At 38.7% G+C, this 19,555-nt stretch overlaps 1 protein-coding gene across 3 annotated transcripts in view; it reads right to left on the bottom strand.

The window, feature by feature from the left end:
• Positions 1 to 91: 91 nt before the first annotated feature.
• pacsin1a (protein kinase C and casein kinase substrate in neurons 1a) overlaps positions 92 to 19,555 on the bottom strand; it is a 41,055-nt gene continuing 21,591 nt past the window's right edge. For all 3 annotated transcript variants that reach the window (XM_085146119.1, XM_085146120.1, XM_085146118.1), the window contains exons 2-10: positions 17,318 to 17,447; positions 11,716 to 11,872; positions 11,349 to 11,584; positions 9,399 to 9,554; positions 8,316 to 8,491; positions 5,663 to 5,783; positions 5,459 to 5,565; positions 4,520 to 4,716; positions 92 to 2,478 (exon numbers count right to left, since the gene is read on the bottom strand). In XM_085146119.1, the coding sequence (XP_085002245.1) occupies positions 2,369 to 2,478; positions 4,520 to 4,716; positions 5,459 to 5,565; positions 5,663 to 5,783; positions 8,316 to 8,491; positions 9,399 to 9,554; positions 11,349 to 11,584; positions 11,716 to 11,872; positions 17,318 to 17,377 (1,320 nt within the window). In that variant the 5' untranslated portion in view covers positions 17,378 to 17,447 and the 3' untranslated portion in view covers positions 92 to 2,368. The remainder of the gene's footprint in view (positions 2,479 to 4,519; positions 4,717 to 5,458; positions 5,566 to 5,662; positions 5,784 to 8,315; positions 8,492 to 9,398; positions 9,555 to 11,348; positions 11,585 to 11,715; positions 11,873 to 17,317; positions 17,448 to 19,555) is intronic.

The following is a 19,555-nucleotide window of genomic DNA, read 5'->3' as shown; positions in this document are numbered from 1 at the left end:
ACATACATCTTCTAGACCGCTAATAAAGGGTTTCCACAACATGAGCTGCTGTCCCCTGTGTGCATAAGGAAGAGATCAACATAAAAAAGCATTTTACATGTACACCTTTATACTGCCTCAACATGGTTAGGTTCATTTTCAACTCAACACAGTTGTACAGTTACAATAGAATATAATCTTTAAATTACATCATCATATACAAATCTGACAGCGTGGGGTAACGTCACGCTTTTATGATACACTGACAATTCCATTGCAATAAAATTCATACAATATGGTACCTATTACTTAATATGTTTTCCATTGCTGTTATTTAATGAAACACATTTACATGTATAACACTACATTTTGTCTTAATAGTCAATCACTTGCATTTTTTTTTTTGTGGTTTTTTTGTTACATTTACACAACTCATACACACTGGGTGATGGAGATGTTTTCCCTCAGAATATTAACCTGATAATGTGGATTATGCATTTGAACTTGTGTGTATTGTGTATGTATATCCTGCTTAATGCATGTGTGTTTGCACGTGTGTGGAAGTGTGTGCGCATGTGCATCGAGGATGTATGACATTTTTATGACAGGAGTCATTTTTGCTATGCTGGACAGCTTTACTCTAAGACACAACTTGTGAGCTGGTGATGTGTTTCTCCTCATGTGTGAGACCCAAAACCTGTCAAATCCTGTTCCAGACACAAAGCTAAACACATCTGACTGCTGTTAGTCTGGTGACATTTAAACTAAGTTATAAATCTCCAATCTATTCAGATTTAGGTGCAACTGGTAGCAAGATAACTCACTAATCCACTTTTGATAAATGCAATTCCTGCTATGATTTTAATTTAAATGGTGCAAGATTTCAAAAATAACCATGTAATGCACCCTGTAAGTCATCCTGCATGCAGTGCAGTACTTGTCATATGTATCCCCAGTATTTTGTAACATGTTTTTTTTTTGACAACTGAATTTTGATGGACTGTGAAGCAAGTATAAGTTGATCTTCAGTGAAACTGCTTCACACTGATATGGTAAATTATTGCACGGAGTGAAAACAGATAGTTGATGGTATTGGGTCGTTCTTTGGCTCAGCATTAAAACGGGCCACATAACTAGTGCTTTTTGCTAGGCAAGGCTTTAAATGACAGTGGAGAACAATGCTTATACGACACGCCCTCTTTCAAGCCCAAACACTAGTACATTCATGTCCTGTTGGAGAGGCTTCAATCTTCAGACAACAGTCTGTAGCACAGTAACACACTGAGATGCCTCCACTGGCCCTTCACTCTGGAAGAAACGTCCCCAGCATATGCACTGTTCAAAACCCTCCTCTCAAACTGCAGTGGAAACCTCATGATGACTTGATCCGCCTTCACTCTGAGGGAATGCATCGCAGGTCTTTCTCGTTATCAGTAGCGGGATATAGTAAGGAATTACTGAACCAAGGATGAGAGCTTCTGTGAAAAAGTGTAAATCCTTTCCATGATTTGCATGAAGATGGTTTTCTCAAAGGATTTGTGACGCTAAGAAAATCAGATGTTGAAAGCAAAACAAACCAACATAAAATCAGTTCATCAACAAGCTTTCTCTTGTGAAATTAGAAGCATGTGCATGTCCAGAAGCTTGTGATGCTAAGAAGTAATCTCTGCATTTGTAGTTGAAGTGTTGCATCAGGTTGGAGCCTAAACAAGGCTGCAGGATTCAGGGAATGCACGTCGTTGCATAGCACATGCTGCTATGCAAGTTCAGAAACAGTTAACACACGTAGCACTGCACACACTGGAAAAGAGGTTGGACCAAATCACAAAGAAAAAACAAACAAACAAAAAACCAAAAAGAGGATACTGTCAGTGGTACTTTTAAAACTACACAGCATTCCTGATGTGAGAATGATGGCTGACCGTACACAGCATTAAAAATGCTACACAAAATGGCATCACACTGTATATACACAATGCAGGTTAGAGAAGCTCATCTTTGTCAAATGGGTACAACTGATTATATTATCTTCCCATTTTCACAAGTGAACTCACTGCAGTTTAAATAAGCTGCATTATATTGTTAAATACAGCTACACAGACAAGCAATGTGCTCCTGCACTGTCTTGATGTTATAGTTGAGTGTGTATATACTGGAATAACTGCTGCTCCTGTTTTTAAATGTGTAAGTTCGCCCACCCCAAATGCTGGATAAAATATATTATACTGATATATTGTCTTTTAGGTTACTAAGTTTTATTTAGGCAAAACTGCTTGGCGCATCTGTTGGGCAAGGGATGTGTTGCTCTTAAGTCTCTGGCTATGTGCGGTGCAATTGGACGGGACAGTTCAAGCTGCCTCCAATGGCATATCCTTGTCCAGTAATGTGACTAGATTGGCTCGACATAATTGGCTGGGTACAGTCCCTCTCTGCCGTTGTCCAAACGACCTCTACACCAGCCTTGCTCATCTTCATCCTCAGTCTTAGTCAGTTCATCGCCTGCAAAAGACAAATGATTCCTTAATCAGCACACTCGTACGTTTCACTTAAATCTAAAGCAGAGCTATTCATCAGAATATTTCCACATTTTCTATTTTTATTATGTATTTTGATAATGAATCACCAGAAAGAAAAAAAAATCCTCACTCTAGTAAGCATACAGTTGCAAGGTAGAACCACCCAAAAGCTGCTTTATTCTAGTTATTTCTTTGCTGTTACAGTAAGCATAGTTTGTAAAATAACATTATGTTGTATAAATGAGACTTTGAACTTTCCACCAAAACTATAAAATAGATTAAACTAAATAGGCCAGCAGCAGGTTAACTTAGCGTAGCACAAACACCAGAAACATGAATAAACAGGTAGAGTGACATCAAATGTGCGCTGTGTTGGTAACACTGGTTAGTTGTGTATTTGTGCTTTAAGGTTGTTAGGGGAAAAAAGCAAAACTGTCCGATAGATAATATGTCAAAAACCCACAACTTGTCTGTTTTTCATTTTCTTGTACAAGAATAACTTACACAGAATTTACAGCATATATAGTATCATCTTATTTGTATATCCTCAGAGAATAAAGTACTCTTTTAGATCAAGAATGTCAAACTCATTTGACATTGTGGGCCACATGCTGCCCACCCTGATTTTAAGTCGGCTGGATCAGTGAAGCTTCCCTTTCTCTCAGTGTAACGAAGTTTAACAACACATTTAATCACTGAGATCTCTTAATATAACAAAAGGAAATGCAGTTTCACTGTGTGTCTCAAGTTTTCTATATATTAAAGACATGTTGCTCTTGTAAATACAAGAAAACTGTCTCTTTAGGCTTAACTTGTAAGAAATAAATGTGTAAAATAAAGGGAAACATTCTGATTGCCCACCCTATCCTGTCACAATAAAAGAGAAATGTTTTGTTTATTCAGTCACTGTAAAAATAAGCAAACTAAACTAAACTAAAACTAAATCAAGGCATAAATTACTATAGTAGTTCCCTATGGTGGTTTGTTTGTCTGTTACTTAATTTCATTGGTGTAGTATGAGTAACCATAGGGACAGTCCTTATCAGTAGGAAAAGCTGTTCAAGTTATAAAAAAGGAGTTAAGATTCTGATATTTATGCCTACACAAGTTCAACTTCTGTGAACACTCTTTGGGCAGCACAATCCAGTTTGATCCCCAAACAAATGTCAAACATCTTAAAATTATCCAGGGCAATTTTTCTTTCTTCTTCTTATTTACAGCATGGCTCATATGACATAATTTAACAGGGCTATAATAGTTAACTGATCTATAAGTGGCAGTAAAGTGCAAAGAAAAGCAGTAACATACCATTAAAAGGTAAGGAATTTCACTGATGTCAGGTAAACAAATACTAACAAAGAAGAAGTGTGATTCATTTTGTTTGCCTCTAAGGACGCGACAGGAGGTGCTTTCAATGGTTTTTAAACAGAATACATACAACAGCTTGTAGGTGAGACGAGTCCTGACAAATACTCAAATATAACACAAAGAAAGTTTCTGTGCCTGAAGAGTTTGGGCAGGGGGTGGGGTGTCGCTTTGTTTGTTTCATGTCTTTATTAGGCGACAACTTGATGAACAAAGACCGTCACTCACAGTGTGGTTAAAATATGGATGCAGAGGGAGGAGCAAGACAAAGATACACAGCTGCTGCTTCTTCAGTAGCTATTCTTCTGTTTATGGTTTGCCTTTAAATTGTTAGTCATGTCACTGTGATGGCTCTAGAGCACTGTTTTGGACTTCTGTTAAGTGTTAGCAAGTCCCTGTAATTTGTTGTCCATGTGGCTATTATTGACTCATCATTGCTATTTTCTACAGAGGAAGGAACTTGAAAATACATATTAGGCCAAGCTGCTTTTGAACACCTGCATCAAGCTACAGCTTGTTGTCTTATCTGAAATCTTCACCTCAATAAAATAAAATAAAAATTTAACTGCATTTTTGTTGTAGTTATTGGTACGCTTGAGCTGAATGGCATGATTATTGACAAAATCCCCAAACTATGTCACCCGGTCACGCACATGTACCTGCTTTAAAGGTGAGCTCGTCCTGCTCCTGGCCTTCGTAGTCATAGAGAGCACGCACGCGTACCCCTTTCCCAGTGCTGGAATCATCTTCAAATGAATTGCCGTTCCCACCGTTCTCATTGCCCGAGTATGCAGCGGGCTGCTCATCATCAGACCACTCAGTCGAATAAGCTTGGTTCTTCTCATAGCTGCTCACACTGGAAGAGAGAGAAAAGGGAGGCTGACATTAGGATGTTTCCAAAACAAAAGACTGAAATTTAAAGGTTTTGAACAGGTCAAAACCATTAACAAACTAATCCTGCTAGCCAGTGTCAGAAATGAGCTGCCTGCCACAGACCTTCGTGACTGTCTAAAAACTATTCTGGTGTTAAGGATCAGTGTTATGAAAAGAGTTATTCTGCATTCACAGAAAACACTGGGAACATGCATCAGGGGAGTCTAGAGAAGCTAAAACATGACACCTGACACTTGTAGCTCCATGATGGCGTGCGCTATGAAAGAGTTTTGCTGGCTTTACTTTGTAGTAATGCTGTGACAATATATTGTGTAGAATTAAATTTGGACTTCAGTATAAACAGTTTAAACACAGTCTTCTTCCTGAAAGGCTCAGGTGGGACGATTTAAAGTGACAGACTCTTAAACCACAGGTACACAAAACATCTTTGTGGTACTTTTGGCTGAAAACTGAAACATATACTTTATCAACATGTGAGATTAAAATTAATATGTGATAAAGTGGTAGATTATGAAGTCTAAAAATGTAAAAATCTTGAAACAGGCTGGTTTTAGCTTCTACGTGAGATTTGTTCACAAAAGATAAACATTTAAAATAAAATAAAACTGAATAAAAATAATTATTAGTCATCTTGTAATTTTATTGCTAGATTTGACTCAAAAATATGTGACCGTAAAATACACTAGCAGATCTCTTGAACTAACCTGCTACGGTCACCAGGTGGAGCCACATGGTCAGTGCTAGGAGTGGGTGGGGCTCCGTCTGGTTTCTTCTTCTTTGGAGGAGCTGAAGCCTGGTCTGGGTTGTACTCCTGGTGAGGAGAGAGAAGAGAAGCACATAAAGTAATGTAGAAAATAAAGAGGAGAGGTGTCGTACACGTTTTTTTTTGTGATGGCTTGGCGTTGCACCTCAAATATGGGCCAGTTCATGTGCATTCCTGGGCCGTGGTTGTTGCTGAACCACTTGAGATCCTCCTGCGTGTTTGCAGCCAAGATCGTGCGCTCCAGTTCTCTGTATATTGTGGCATAGCTGAAGAGAGGAAAATGGAACAAATAGTGACAATAAAAATGCCAGAAGGGACCTGTGGGTGCTGCCAATTTGGCAACAGAACCATCAGTGTAGTTCAAATTCTAGGTTGAAAGAGATCTAGAGTTGGGCGACAACAGGACTAAAGTGTCTCCCTGAATTTTCTGGTAAAGCTGGGGTTCTCAGTGGACATATTTACTCTGAATGGCCCTGTTTTGTACCACGATGTTGGTATTTATGTGGCCACTGTTTACCCAAACCATGGCAATGTGTAATGGACTAAAAAGAGAACAATGATCCTGCAGTTTTCTTTCTCTAGTTACAGGCTAAACCAGTATGTCTGGGGTCATATTTTAACACCTGTGGATAACAAAACTACTGTGAAGACATGCATAGTTTATAATATTATTACTATCTTTTAGGGCATTTTTGTCTTTAATGCATAGTAAAGTAGTGAAGAAACACAGGGAAGCAGGGGGAGAGAGAGGGAGAAGGCATGCAGGAAAAGGCCTCAAACCTGGGCTACTGCACTCCAGCCATGTGGCACGTGGTCACCTGCTTTCCCACTCAGCTAAAATGACACCCTATAGGTTATGATAGGTTATTTGATCTGCAACAGCCCTATGTCCCTAGCAGGTCTTTGAGGTCATCTGATCAGGGCTTACTTGCTATAAAAAATACTAAGAGGAGGACTAAGGGTGATAGAGCTTTTGCCACTGTGGCCCCTAGACTGTGGAACTCTCCCCCCCAGCATTAAGAACTGTGGACTCAGTAGCTGTTTTTAAAAAACAACTCAAAACTTACCTTTTTAAAACTGCTTTTGGTTAATTTTTTGCCTGTTTTATTTTCTCTTTTTAAATCTTTTTATGACTTGTAATCTTATGTGCAGCACTTTGTGATTCTGTCTTGAAAGGTGCTATATAAATAAAAATGTATTTATTTATTTATTTATTAACATCAGCAATTTAAACCTACTGTTAAATAACTGTAGATGTCTTAATTTATAAAGAAATCTTTTCACTTGTAGGCTACTGTTGTGTTTATGTCAGAATTCACTAACAAAGGCTATATTATCTTATCTTATGACATGACCGGTCTTGGACCCTAACATAACCTAACACAAAGAGGACAATGTACCAAACATAACCAAAATATCACCCATAATAGTAAAAGCCACTCTTCCTCTGTGCTATCCTCATCAGCTATCTGAGGTAAGCTTGTGTTTTATTTATAACTATTGCTTTCTGATTTCAGTAATTAGTATTGACTCCTCTTCTTAATTCCAGCTCATTTCATCTTCACATGTGTAAGTATCTGCTGGCCACTGTACAGCTGCATCCAACATGACTGTATCCATCTGAGCAGTTAGATGGAGAAGACTGAATGTTTACAGATTGCTGAGTTGACTGAAGTGGCAAATTGTCACTTTTGTCACCATCAGGGTCGACTGCTGGCTTGTAATCAGAGCAAACGGTTTACAGCACACGTGCAGAGAAACTAATGCTTCCCATTGTTCTTAAAGTGACTTTAACTTGCTATTTGAAAGTGTTTGGAGAAACTCGTGGGCTCATATTGGATTTGAGTTGTCACTTTTGACCTCTTCTAGTCGATTAAACGCATTTAGAGAGAAGCACTGAGAACACAACCACAAGTCTCTTGGAAGCTGTCTTCATCCACAAGCATTTCCTGGCTCCTTTCTCCTCTTCTTATTGTTAACTGTCAAGACTGATAACACTTTTTGTGTTGTTCTTACTGGAAATTGCAAGTAAAAACAGTGCAGTGTGGCATGTTTTCATAAGATCAAGCAGCATTGAATGAATGACTTCATTGCAAAGTAATGGTCATAATATCTATTACATGGCAATATTTTTTTTAAGTAAAAAAGTTCCTAATAGCCTGCTTTAGTTGGAGAGGAATTTTGTTTTTAGCATTATAGCACTGAAATATTTGGGTTTATTTGAATTAAATAGACACTGCTCAGCGATAGACTGTAGGGCGTACTCTGTCTCTCACCCAACGACAGCTGGAGTAGGCTTTACAGCTGGGAAAGGAGTGAAAATGTTAGAATAAATCAAATCAAAGGTGAACGATTAAACCTGAAAATCACTTTTCCGTGGCTCGTGGCTTTGTTTGCTAAATGCAGGATAACAAAAAAGAAAAACTGGAATATGACAAGCATTCACCCTGGACTAAATTCAGTTTGTCAGAAATGCCACTGACTGAATCATCGGTTAATTAGCACCGAGAGTCTCAAAACTAATGAGAAACACATGCCTGGTTTGGGTGTCTGTTGAAATTAATCAGACTGCAGTGAACTGTGTCAAATGTGACACAAGACGAATCAGACTAATCTAATTTTAATTTGTATTCAGTGTGACTACTTTTGATTAGAAGTACAATTAAGTAACTATATTCTAAGCATCCATTGCCTACTTCACCTGTGCCCACACAGAATGATAGTCTATACAATGGTATACATTTCCTGCCAAACTGCACAGGTGCTTAATGTGCAACCCAACCTTCATTCTGACTAACCTTTGGTTCTCAGTGAGGTTAAGATGGCGTTTGATATCCAGCAAGGCTTCCTTAAGGAAGGTCAGCCTTTTGACTTCATGCTGCTGGCATTGGTCAAACACCTGCTCCATGCACTCCATGTACTGAGGAGTGCACTTGCTTAGCTCCTCCAGAGACTTCTCATACTTTTCTTTAGCCTGGAACAGAAACAAGAAAACACGGTGAGTCATCTACGGACAATAAACAGTGGAGAATAATCTCATATTGGGCTTTGGAGCAGCCCTGTCTGTAACTTCTGTGAGATTATAATATTATCTTATGCCACGTTATGCCCCTGATTAATGATTGTAAAATTATTATGTAGTTTTAGTTTGCATTATTCTCCTGAACTAGAAGAAGGTGATAACTATTACATTTGTTAAACTGATTTGTATTACATTAGGCTGCTGATTTATTGTGAATGAATGATATTGTTTATGATGCATTATACTGCTGAGTTATAAGAAATACTGTTTTCAGAGTCAGGACCTTGCTTTTTCTGATAGTAGAGGAGACAGAGCACATTCCACGGGAGCTTCACTCCCACCGTTGTTAAAGGCAGACAAAATAGGGAGCCAAGGCCATAAGTCAGGCTCGCTAGGAGTTAGGAAAATGTGAATGTTTAGACTTTTACGACTAGGTGGGGGTCAACAGTGGCTATAAGAGTTTGAGTAATGCTCCACCATTTGGATGCATCGATGCTGTCTGTGTGCAGTGTTCATCTCCCCACGCGTGTGTTCATTAAAATCATTGTTTGACCGAAGCTCTTCTGGACCATTATTGTTTTTGTGCTCACCCTCAATATCTGAACCCGTAACACTTCCTTCTGATAGACTGCCCCTTGCAAAGAGAACATTTGAACAGCAGTAGCATGGGGCTGCTCATAGAGCCAGAACTCCCCTCTTTTTGACATCAGACAGATCCAAGAATAGAAGCGAACTGTCTAAAACAGCAGTTTGAAGCCTGGCTCATAGGGATTACTTGCACACTCATTGACCTAATTACTGGAAACCTTTGGTCAGAAAAATCAGGAAAAGCATAACAGGCCCACTTTAAGGTTATTACCTTCTGCGTATCCTGTTTGCATTTGTCCACTTTCTCGTGGAGTTTCTTCTGCTGGTCTGGTGTGACAGAAGCTTCAGTCTTGCCATTGGCCTCTCGGGCTGCAGCCAGCTTCTCCTCCTTGCAGGCCATGTGGTATGTTTTCTTAGCTGCCTCCATCTGTAGATTCAAACACGGACATTGCTAGTATCACAGATACAGAACATGATCTGATGGTTTGATTAAAGGAACGCAAGAATAGAAACTATACAGTATAAAATAAAATAGGTAACTAATTTAATGTATTTGGTTAATTCTTCTATTTAGGACGCTTCAAATCAGTAGTGAATGATATGTGCAATTTTCTCCAGCTTGAATGCACGACCAGTATTTGCTCTTCTTCATTGATTAGGAGCTCGCCTTAGGTTGTTGGTCTGGTACTTATGCCAGGAACTGATATCAGTATACAAAGTTTCTCCCTAAGCAGGAAATCAAGACTTCATCCAGTGATGCATAGTTAATTAACTCACATAATGTTTATCCTCCTGAGACCCAGCCTATTCATTTATGTCCTCTGTAGTGGACACTAGAGGTGGGAATCACCATACATCCCGCGATATGATATTATTGCAATTTTTTAAAATATTTTGCGATATTCAGATTCTGTACATAAAGGTAAACTTTATCAATCTTCATTTTATCTAATATCAAAGTCTCGCACTCAGTCTTTCTCTCATTTCAGTCAGTTTTATTGTTGACAAACTGAACGGTTTGTATTACAGTCTAGTCCAACTTAACTGAATGCAACCATCTGGTACAATTACAGCTATTCTGAACTATGCAATTTATGAAAACTATGCAGCCCATTCAGCAACTGAAGAATTTGAGGGTAAATTAAAACAAAATATAATTTTACATTAAATAAAAAAAGTTTTAAACTTAATTAAAATAAAACATGTCTTAAATTAAAATAAGTAAACTGTCATGTTTATTGCTGCCAAAAAAAAGTTAAACACATTTGGACAGTGAAGGAATGTCAGGATTCTTGCTCAGAAAAAGGATCAACATGCTCTGAAGTCAGAGCACAAAAACCATTTTTGTAACAAAATATCGATTTCTGCTGTCCCTGTATCGATACATTATTAGCAAACAAAATATCACGATACTACACAGTATCGATTTTTTCCCCACCCCTAGTGGACACACAAATCATAGAAAGGTTAAACCAAAAGATACGTTTTTTCCCTCAGTTCCAGGAGGTTACTTGAAATGCTGCATGGGAATAAAAGTCATGCACAGTAGTTGAAGATTTAAAGAAAGAAATGTGCTAATATAACTACCATATATATGTCATGTGCCACTATTTAATAAAGCAACTCTGGGACATGGTCTTCACAGATATCGTTTGGTTACCGTGACCACAACAACACATTAACACCTTTCAACCAGCGTCTGGCTAACCAGTGGATAAAAGTCCAGCATTCACTCTCTTTGATCATTTTAGCCTCCACCTATTTCTGAAGGTAATATCTGGCCCTTAACTCGCTAATGCTCTACTGTGTTCAGCATTTATTAACTTGCTCTATCTGCTATTTGAGCCTTTTCACTGATTTCAAAAATAACTTTATTCAAACTACTAGAATAATAATGTTCCAACATCAGATGCTGAAACTAATAGCTAAGGCTATTTTAGATTAAAGTGATCTCTTTCACTAATCTTTTATCATCTTAATGTATATTTTGTGAATATATTTATTACTTTCTGTAATCCTGTTCAGTTTTATAGAAAAGGGGTTAAATAATAACTTAGTCAATAGCAAATGGTCATAAAATCCTGCTTCAATGGCTAGCAATGTCTGGCTTCCGTATTGCTATCCCCATTGTGACTACCATTTAAAGTTTAATAAAAGTGTGATGGATGGGCAGACGGTCCTGTAACCTTACAGAAAAATAATTTGCCCTCATCTTCCTCACCTCCTTGAGCTTTTTGGCCCATGGTTTCTGAGCCTTCTTGAACCCTTCCTCTGCCTCCTTGGCCTCTTTGAAGCCTCCAATCATTTGCTTATGATACGCTTCTTTCTGCCAGTTCTTCACTTTTTCAACATCTTCGTTAAGGAGGTTGTTCTTCACCTCTTGGTGCAGCTCACTCACTCTCTCCGCCTCTGTCATCACAGCCAGCCATGCCCTTTCCACAGAGCCATACTGTGGACCTGTGAGTTGGATTTTTTTGTGATTCCAAGTAAAATTTCAGGGCAATATTACTCAGTGAAATAGTGAAAAACACATTGATCGCGGTACATTTGCACCTTCTTATCTTGTTGACACTTTAACAAAAGCTGACCTTTCTCAATGAGCTGTCTCCATCTCTTGGACCAGGCAGTTAGCTGATCACCATAGGCTTTCTCTATCTTGGCACGTTCCTGCAAGCAGCCCATAAGGTCATTGCAGAGCCGATGGCCGTCATCAAATCTCTTGACAGCACGTTTGTAATTCCCCACCTGAGGACAGAGAGCAACAAATAAAAGGACTTGTAACTAGAGTTGGATGTCTCGAGACCGGTCTTGGTCTCGAAACCGGTCTCGAGACCACTTTTACATGGTCTTGGTCTCGTCTTGGTCTCGACGGATTTTTGTCTTGGTCTCGGTCTTGGTCTCGACGGACTTTTGTCTTGGTCTCGGTCTTGGTCTCGACGGACTTTTGTCTTGGTCTCGGTCTTGGTCTCGCTGTCTCGGTCTTGCGCTCTCAAATCGACATAGTGTTCGGGAGATTTGGAGTCAACCATCAGCGGAGCGGGGGGTGTCTTACTGGGCTTAAGCCCGGGTCATTTTTTCTGAAGCATGGGGTTTTTTGGAGTGTCATTTGTTTGTTAGATGCCTGACTGACAACTGTATAAAACAAAAACAACACACGAAGCACAGAGCGCACCGTCCTAAATTCCCCCTGATTTTGGTATGATCCGAGCTTTGGCACTAGGCGACTGAGCACAGCACCCATGTGAGCGAGGGGGGAGAAGCTGCTGCCTGCGAGTTTGCTGCAGAGGAGCGCTTAAGTTTGACCAGGTACCAACGGAAATCATTCGTACTGAACTAATAATGTAAATATGACGGTGTATCACAAAAGATTGATATCAAACTGATCACTTGGTTGCGTTACTTACTCTTCGAGTGAATCAACAAATGGATAAATAAAAAGCCGAACGACAATGCTGATTTTTTTTAGAGAGTCTTAGCTTACATCTCATATTTTCAGTTGTTACCCTCCACGGCTAAACAAACTCTCTAAATCGGTTTCAGTTGTGTACTGATGAACACAACAATGGACATAAGGAGCTTCTTTCAAAGAAAAAACTCAGGTAGATGTTATTTTATATATTATGCTTTGTATGTTGTTGTTGTATGTTCAGTATATCTATGCAAAACAAGAGGAATTTCAATACACAGCAGTATATTCACAGTTGAAACCAGATATTTACATACACTTTAGGGAGAAAACATAAAACCTTTATTTTACTGTTAAACATCAATTTAGAGTAAACTTTTGTTTTAGATAAATAAATGTTGCAATGTCTTTTGAATTAGTTAAATGTCAGAATAAAAAGAGGGAGCTGTCTATTTTAATCACTTTCATCAAATGTAGGAGTACATATACACTAAGTTTATTGTTAATTAAGATTAATTAAGATTAATTAAGAAAACTCCAGATGATTCCATTCTGAGCTTAAGAAGCTTCTGATTGGTTAGTAGAGTCCATGTGGGTAAATTGGTGGCACAGCTGTGGATGCATATAAGGCAAAACACAGAGCCTGTTTCTTTGAAATGGGAAAGTTTCTTTGAAAAATCAAGAGATGTCAACCAAAACACCTGGAAAAGAATTCTGGAAAAGAATTGTGGAGCTCCATAAGTGTGGCTCAATTTTGAATACAATTTGGTGCCATTTACAATTAAGAAATACAGACAGTTTCTCTCTTTACTCTTAAAGTTAACAAATATGTTTTTTATATTTATCAATCTAAAAAAATAAACATTTAGTCTGATTTGATGTTACAATTAAAAAGTGTTTGTGTTTTTATCTGAAGAGTATGTAAATATCTGGTTTCCACTGTATATTTGTGTTTGGCTTGATTGTCAGCACAAAGAGGGAGAGAGAGGAATAGAGAGGGAGAGAGACGACGAAAATGACGACAGAACAGAGATGGAACAAGAGCAGGTGAGACACACAAGTTAGTCAAATGGTTGTTTGCCAAAAACTCATCAGAACATGTATCTCGTACCTATTGTATCTTTTTAGATAGCGTTTGTTACTTTTAAAATTCTATATTTATTAAGTTATGCAGGCTTGTTTGCTCAACAAGGCTGAATAATTATATAAACTTTTCAGAATCTAAATAGTGTACTTTGGTAGAATTAAAAAATAAGTGTAGTGCAGGTCTAAGATGATTTTTAGTGCTGCTATCATCTAGTTCTGATTCTGGTTCTGTCTTGGTTACTGTTGTAGTCCTGTTTTAATTCTGGATCAGTTCTGGGTCTGGTTGAATTGGGGTTTAGTCCCTGTGTCTTGATACAGGCCCGACTTTGTTCTGCCTTGCTGCTTACTTAAAAAACTATATATATATATATATATATATATATATATATATATATATATATATATATATATATATATATACATATGAAGTCATTCTTTTTTGAACAAAGCTCAAAACAGAGCCTAATAATCTTTCAGTCATTTCTACCCCCACTTAATTTCCTTTGGCTGCTCAGCTCTCACACAGTGGCTCAGCTACGCTCCAATCCCTCCATATTGTGGCCAATCACATGCGAGGATATAGGATAATATCATTATGTGAAAAACAGAGAGGGTGAGAGACGCAACAGTCAAGTGGAGCATGCGTCAGTCCTTTCAGTGAGTGAGTGAGACAGTAGACAGCGGTGAGGAGGGCTGTGCGAAAGCAAAAACACATAAATATGCCCGAGACCCGTAAACGAAGCAGCATCTGGCTGCAGTTTAAAGACTTTTTTTGTCTCGGTCTTGGTCTTGGTCTCGTCTCGTCTCGGTCTTGGTCTTGGTCTTGGTCTTGGTCTTGTCTTGGTCTCGATAACCTCTGGTCTTGGTCTTGTCTTGGTCTCGATACCCTCTGGTCTTGGTCTTGTCTTGGTCTCGATACCCTCTGGTCTTGGTCTTGTCTTGGTCTCGGATTAGGCGGTCTTGACTACAAGTCTACTTGTAACCAATCTGCAGTACATATATAACAACCATAGAAATATACAGAGCTCGGACATTTTTCCCCCTGAGAATAACTGAAGTGAAGGCAGTTTGATGTCTCTCTTGTAAATTTACTGAAGAAAATAGTTTGAGAGACTGCAGTATGACTGAATACCTGAACCAAGCAGCAGCATTCGGGGTGCAAAGGAGTTGCAAATGCAGTCCCTCAAATGGCCACTGTAAGCTAGCTCCAAAAAGTATGTAAATCCTAATGGACTCAAAGGTAAAGTGCCCAACTTTACAGCAGAAATAAACGCTATTACATTGTCTTTATGTCAACTGTGCATAATTTTGTAATATTTTGTAATATCTGCCAGGTTAAATTGTATTAAAGCTTATTATGTTTGTATAATTTCACAACTGGCAGCTAGTATAAATAGCACTAATTCACATTGTTGAACCTGACCACTGTAACACCCTGTTATCCATAGATGATCGCTTCTAGCTTGTACAACCAATCAGTGTTGACATAGTAGCTACATCCATCTTTTATGTACTGTTTATACATTCAACACAACATACATCAAAATGTGTCAGCAGCATTACAGAAGCATTTAGGGATGCCCTTTAAGCTGGAGAGTTGATGAAAAGTCTTCAAAAGAAAACATGCTTTAATACACAGTTTCACTAATAAACTGACAATTGAGTGTATGTTTCATTTATTACATTATACAATATGCTACTCCATCCAAGCAGAAAGCTCCGGCCAACTTCATTATTTAATTAAAAATATCAAAGCTGTTATGCTACCTCGATGTTTATTTTATTGCATTTTCTTTTACATCTCACCCCCTTAACTTGGACTACCTTAAAAAAGCAGTGCCAGGCTGAGCGGCTCCGCCTCTTTTGTGCCTGCAGGGGGGTGTGCTCATGGTGCATGATGAAGGGAGAGGGGTTTACCAGTGCCTGTGCATGTGTAGTTATGCAATGACATGGGCTTGAGTTTGTGTGTGTGGATGAATGTGTTTTAGTGTATGTGTGTGGGTAGCTGCTTTAATCCTCTTGAGAGGCGTAATGCAGTCAGATACTCAGGGATAGATGACAAAGTAAAGACAGAAATATGACAGACTGTGTGTGGAATAGGTATAAATACATAGTCATATACAGCATAATACAAACACAGATCATGGAGCGCATCCCTGATGTGCTCGCTGGCTGTAAAGGTGCACTCTGATTGGTCCTGACGTGAGCACGCATGTTTGGTTACTGTTTGAGATGGTAGCTGCAGGGAGGCCATGAGACAGGTGTTTAACGGTATGAGTTTTGTCCTATGTGACAGTTTGCCAAGTCACACCAACAACAACACGTTGGTGTACTGGTTGTACACATGAAAACACACCTGAGCCCCTCTGTTTGAGCCGCAAAACCATTCTGTGTGGATAAAACACAGGCCTTCCTGATGACAAAACATGAGGATACAGCATTTTATTTATAGCATTGATAAACCATAAACTGACTCTCGCTGTGCTGCTAGTATAGAGACGATATAGGCAGGTGCATGTGGTGAAAGGAGGCCTCAGAGAGGCTGATGACTGAGGCTCTTTGTCTGAGTCTCTGTGGCTAAGAGCCACAACACAAAGAAGACTCTGTACTGAGGGAATTCATTATCACTAAGTTGGGGGGGTTAAAGTGCAAACACACACACACACACACACATACACACAGAGTTGTGTTTCCACCAGGGACAAAATTACTACTTGGCTAACTGTAACTCTTAACACAGTTTGTATGATCTAAAGCAAATTTGATTAACAGTGCATTCACTATTATAGAGAAATAACAAAACAAAAAATGCTGAGGAAGTGTCTCTACCAGATTTATATTAAACTCTTAGATTTTCAGCAAAGAAAAAGTTATTATGAAACTGGCCACAAGGAAATATGCTAATGTCCTCAACATTTATCTACTGACTTTATCCTCAGTATTAATATTTTATTATATATAGTGCATCATGATAATGCTATTTAAAAATGTTTTTCTTTTCATAAAGAGGAAACTTTTATGATGCCCTTTGGAGCAAAAGAAACACACCGTGCTAAAATGCAAATTAGCCTCCTATATTACTTTGCTCTCTGGTTTACACCTTGTCTTAATGCATTACGTTTTGCCTTAAGCATGCCAGTTTGAATTCCCTTGCTGGTGAAAGGTTCATAAACAAACCTGCCTTACTTTTCCTCATACTTCATAATTTGTGTGTAATAAATTTTCTTATTTATTTTGAGTACTTTGAGCGCTCTGATTGCTGTACTTCCATCATATTAGATGAAGGCGTTTTGAAGCAGTCGTCAAACTACTGCTCAAAATGACCCCTCTTTTGCAGGGTTTGAAGTCCATACTGATGTCATCAGTATTTTTCCACTGAATATGATGGTACAAAGATGATGAAGCGTATATAATGGGTAGATATAAGAGAGTCTAATTTAACTTTTGGCACTAAAGCAAAAAGCATCAAACCCTCCTTTAAAATGGATAGCACAAGTGGCCCTCTGGCTGGAAACTCAATGGGGATGGATATCAAACAGCCTCATTAAGATGTGTGTGACGCACTTACTTCTAAGAACAGTTTCATGATTTCACTGATAGCATTGCTTGATTTCAGAAGCCAAATCCATAGGAATGGAAGGTGAGAGGTTTTGGCACAATTTGAAAATCCATGAGAACAGATATGACGGTGGCTTTACCTCCCAAAAGCTGTCCATGGTGTCGTCACCACCTGCACATTCATCGTAGGAGCCAGACATTTTCCTGGATGAAGCGAAGCACTCTAATGACTAAACCTGTCCTCTGCAGAAGAGCTGGGTTCCTCATGCACTGAAGAAGGCAAAGGAGAACAACAATAATGAGAGACAGCGACACCACAAGAAAGCAAAAACTTTAGTTAAAAACACGGCCTAGCTGGACTCAGTGTAACAAAACTATGACAATTTATTTTCCTGGTAACTCAAAAGAATCTTTCAAGGTAGGGTTTCTATCTGAGACGTTTATAATAATGAGGTAAAAATAGCCTTCTCCGCCATGCATGCAGCACTGTGCCCTGAGGAATGAGAAGGGGGTTCTTAGATTGGTGTGTCCTAGAAAAGACATCACAGTGAGTGGAGCGTCACAGAGCTCGATTCTTCCACAGTGAAAACCCCCATTCTTTTGACACATTAAATCTGAGAATTAGCTGTCACACATACACACTACACATAGTTACACAGTTTAGCTGCCTGGAAATGCACCTTGTGTGTAAATATAGAATCATGTAATTAACGCCCTGAAATAGAATGGAAACAAGATCAACACTCCTATTTATACATCTGAATGTGTTCTTTAATTATGTTGTTTGATTGCTGATTGCATAGTAAGGTGTACATAACACAGTTCCTCAAGTATTTAAGGTGATTGATGTTTATTTGTTTGACATTCACTCAATACCCTACCACAGAGGTGCAAGCAGAAGAAACTGCTGGCCATTATATTGGTATTGAACTCTGTTTGAAACCTAATCTATTTTGTCCTCATGACTAATGTCTTCCCTTTGACAGAGAGCTCTTCATAGCGCTGCAACAGCCGGTATGACAATGAAATTTATAGCCTCCCCTGCCACGGTTTCTTGGGTCTTTATAATTACAGTGGATTTAATTATTATCTAATTTTGTATGTGGCCCAACAGAGCAAAACACAACTTTTAACACTACTAACACTTTTAATTAAAATGATAAAGAGTTTTGTAAATTATTATTAAGGAAGGGTGTGATTAATTGATTCTTAGTCTGCACAGTCCAACCTGAGAGAGGCAAAGCATTAATTGGACATGGTGGTACACGTGATACACGCTTTATTGTGATATCGGGTTGGATGGTTAGGTATGCTAGCTATAGGTCAGAGCAGATGAAGGATGAGTTGTGGCCATTTCAGAGAATAAACTGACTCAGCGCTCTGCAGCTGTCTGCATCACAAGGAGTATTATGTTCAAACAGTAGCCTAGCCCTTCATGCTTCATCCTTCAACCTCCATCTGCTGTCAAGAACAAATTAATTCCTGCAACAACCTTCATCCTTGGAATGAGTCATAAAAACAGCTTTCTGTATTTGGCTTGACTTGAACTGGCCTGACCTCACTTTCTATACTAACAACATAAACAACGCAATTTTCCCTGTGAGATGAATAATGGGCTTCAAACCACAAGATCAAGTCATACAAGGAAAGGATTGTCAGTAGTAACTTTTTTTTCACAGAAAGTCTGGACATGAGCACATTATCAGGGAGTTCAACAACACATTTGCACCCTGCGTGACTGAGTCTGCTGCCAGTTCAGTCAGTGTTTCTACAGACGACAGATAACTGATTTAGCCAAGCTGTATTCATCAAAGCCCTTGGTTACTATCACCAGGCTTACACCAGTCTTTGAGGCTCTTCTGCAGTCAAGGCTTTCATTCATTGACTATTATCAAGAGTGCACTATCTGCTGGTTGCAAAACAACAGAGCTATTCTAGGAGTTAGCAATTTTACTGTCACAGACTGCCCATATGGAAAAGAAATAGTAAAAACTTATATGACTTAACTCATGAAAGTGGCCACTTTCATGAGTAAATCATATAAGGCTTACATGATTTACTCATGAAAGTGGCCACTTTCTCATTACTTTCATATATTCTTTTAGTAAGTATCCAAAACATACAAGTTTCATTATATAATTTTTCAGGGGATCTTATATCTGTTTTTACTCTTGTATGCTTTTCATACAAGTTTCACACAAGACAGATAGAAACTTTATAAGATTTATATACATCTTTTCCATATGGGTGAATTGAAGACAACTTGAGCCTTTCAGATGCAGCGAACAGTTCCAGGGGGAAAAAAAGGTGCAATGTCTTCTTTCTGAGTGAGTGACACATTTCACAACTGCACATATATATACACAGGAATACTGAGC

Source organism: Neolamprologus multifasciatus, chromosome 20 (assembly GCF_963576455.1).
Source record: "Neolamprologus multifasciatus chromosome 20, fNeoMul1.2, whole genome shotgun sequence".
In the NCBI taxonomy this organism is placed as follows: Eukaryota; Metazoa; Chordata; class Actinopteri; order Cichliformes; family Cichlidae; genus Neolamprologus; species Neolamprologus multifasciatus.
This window is presented reverse-complemented; position numbering and strand designations above follow the sequence as displayed.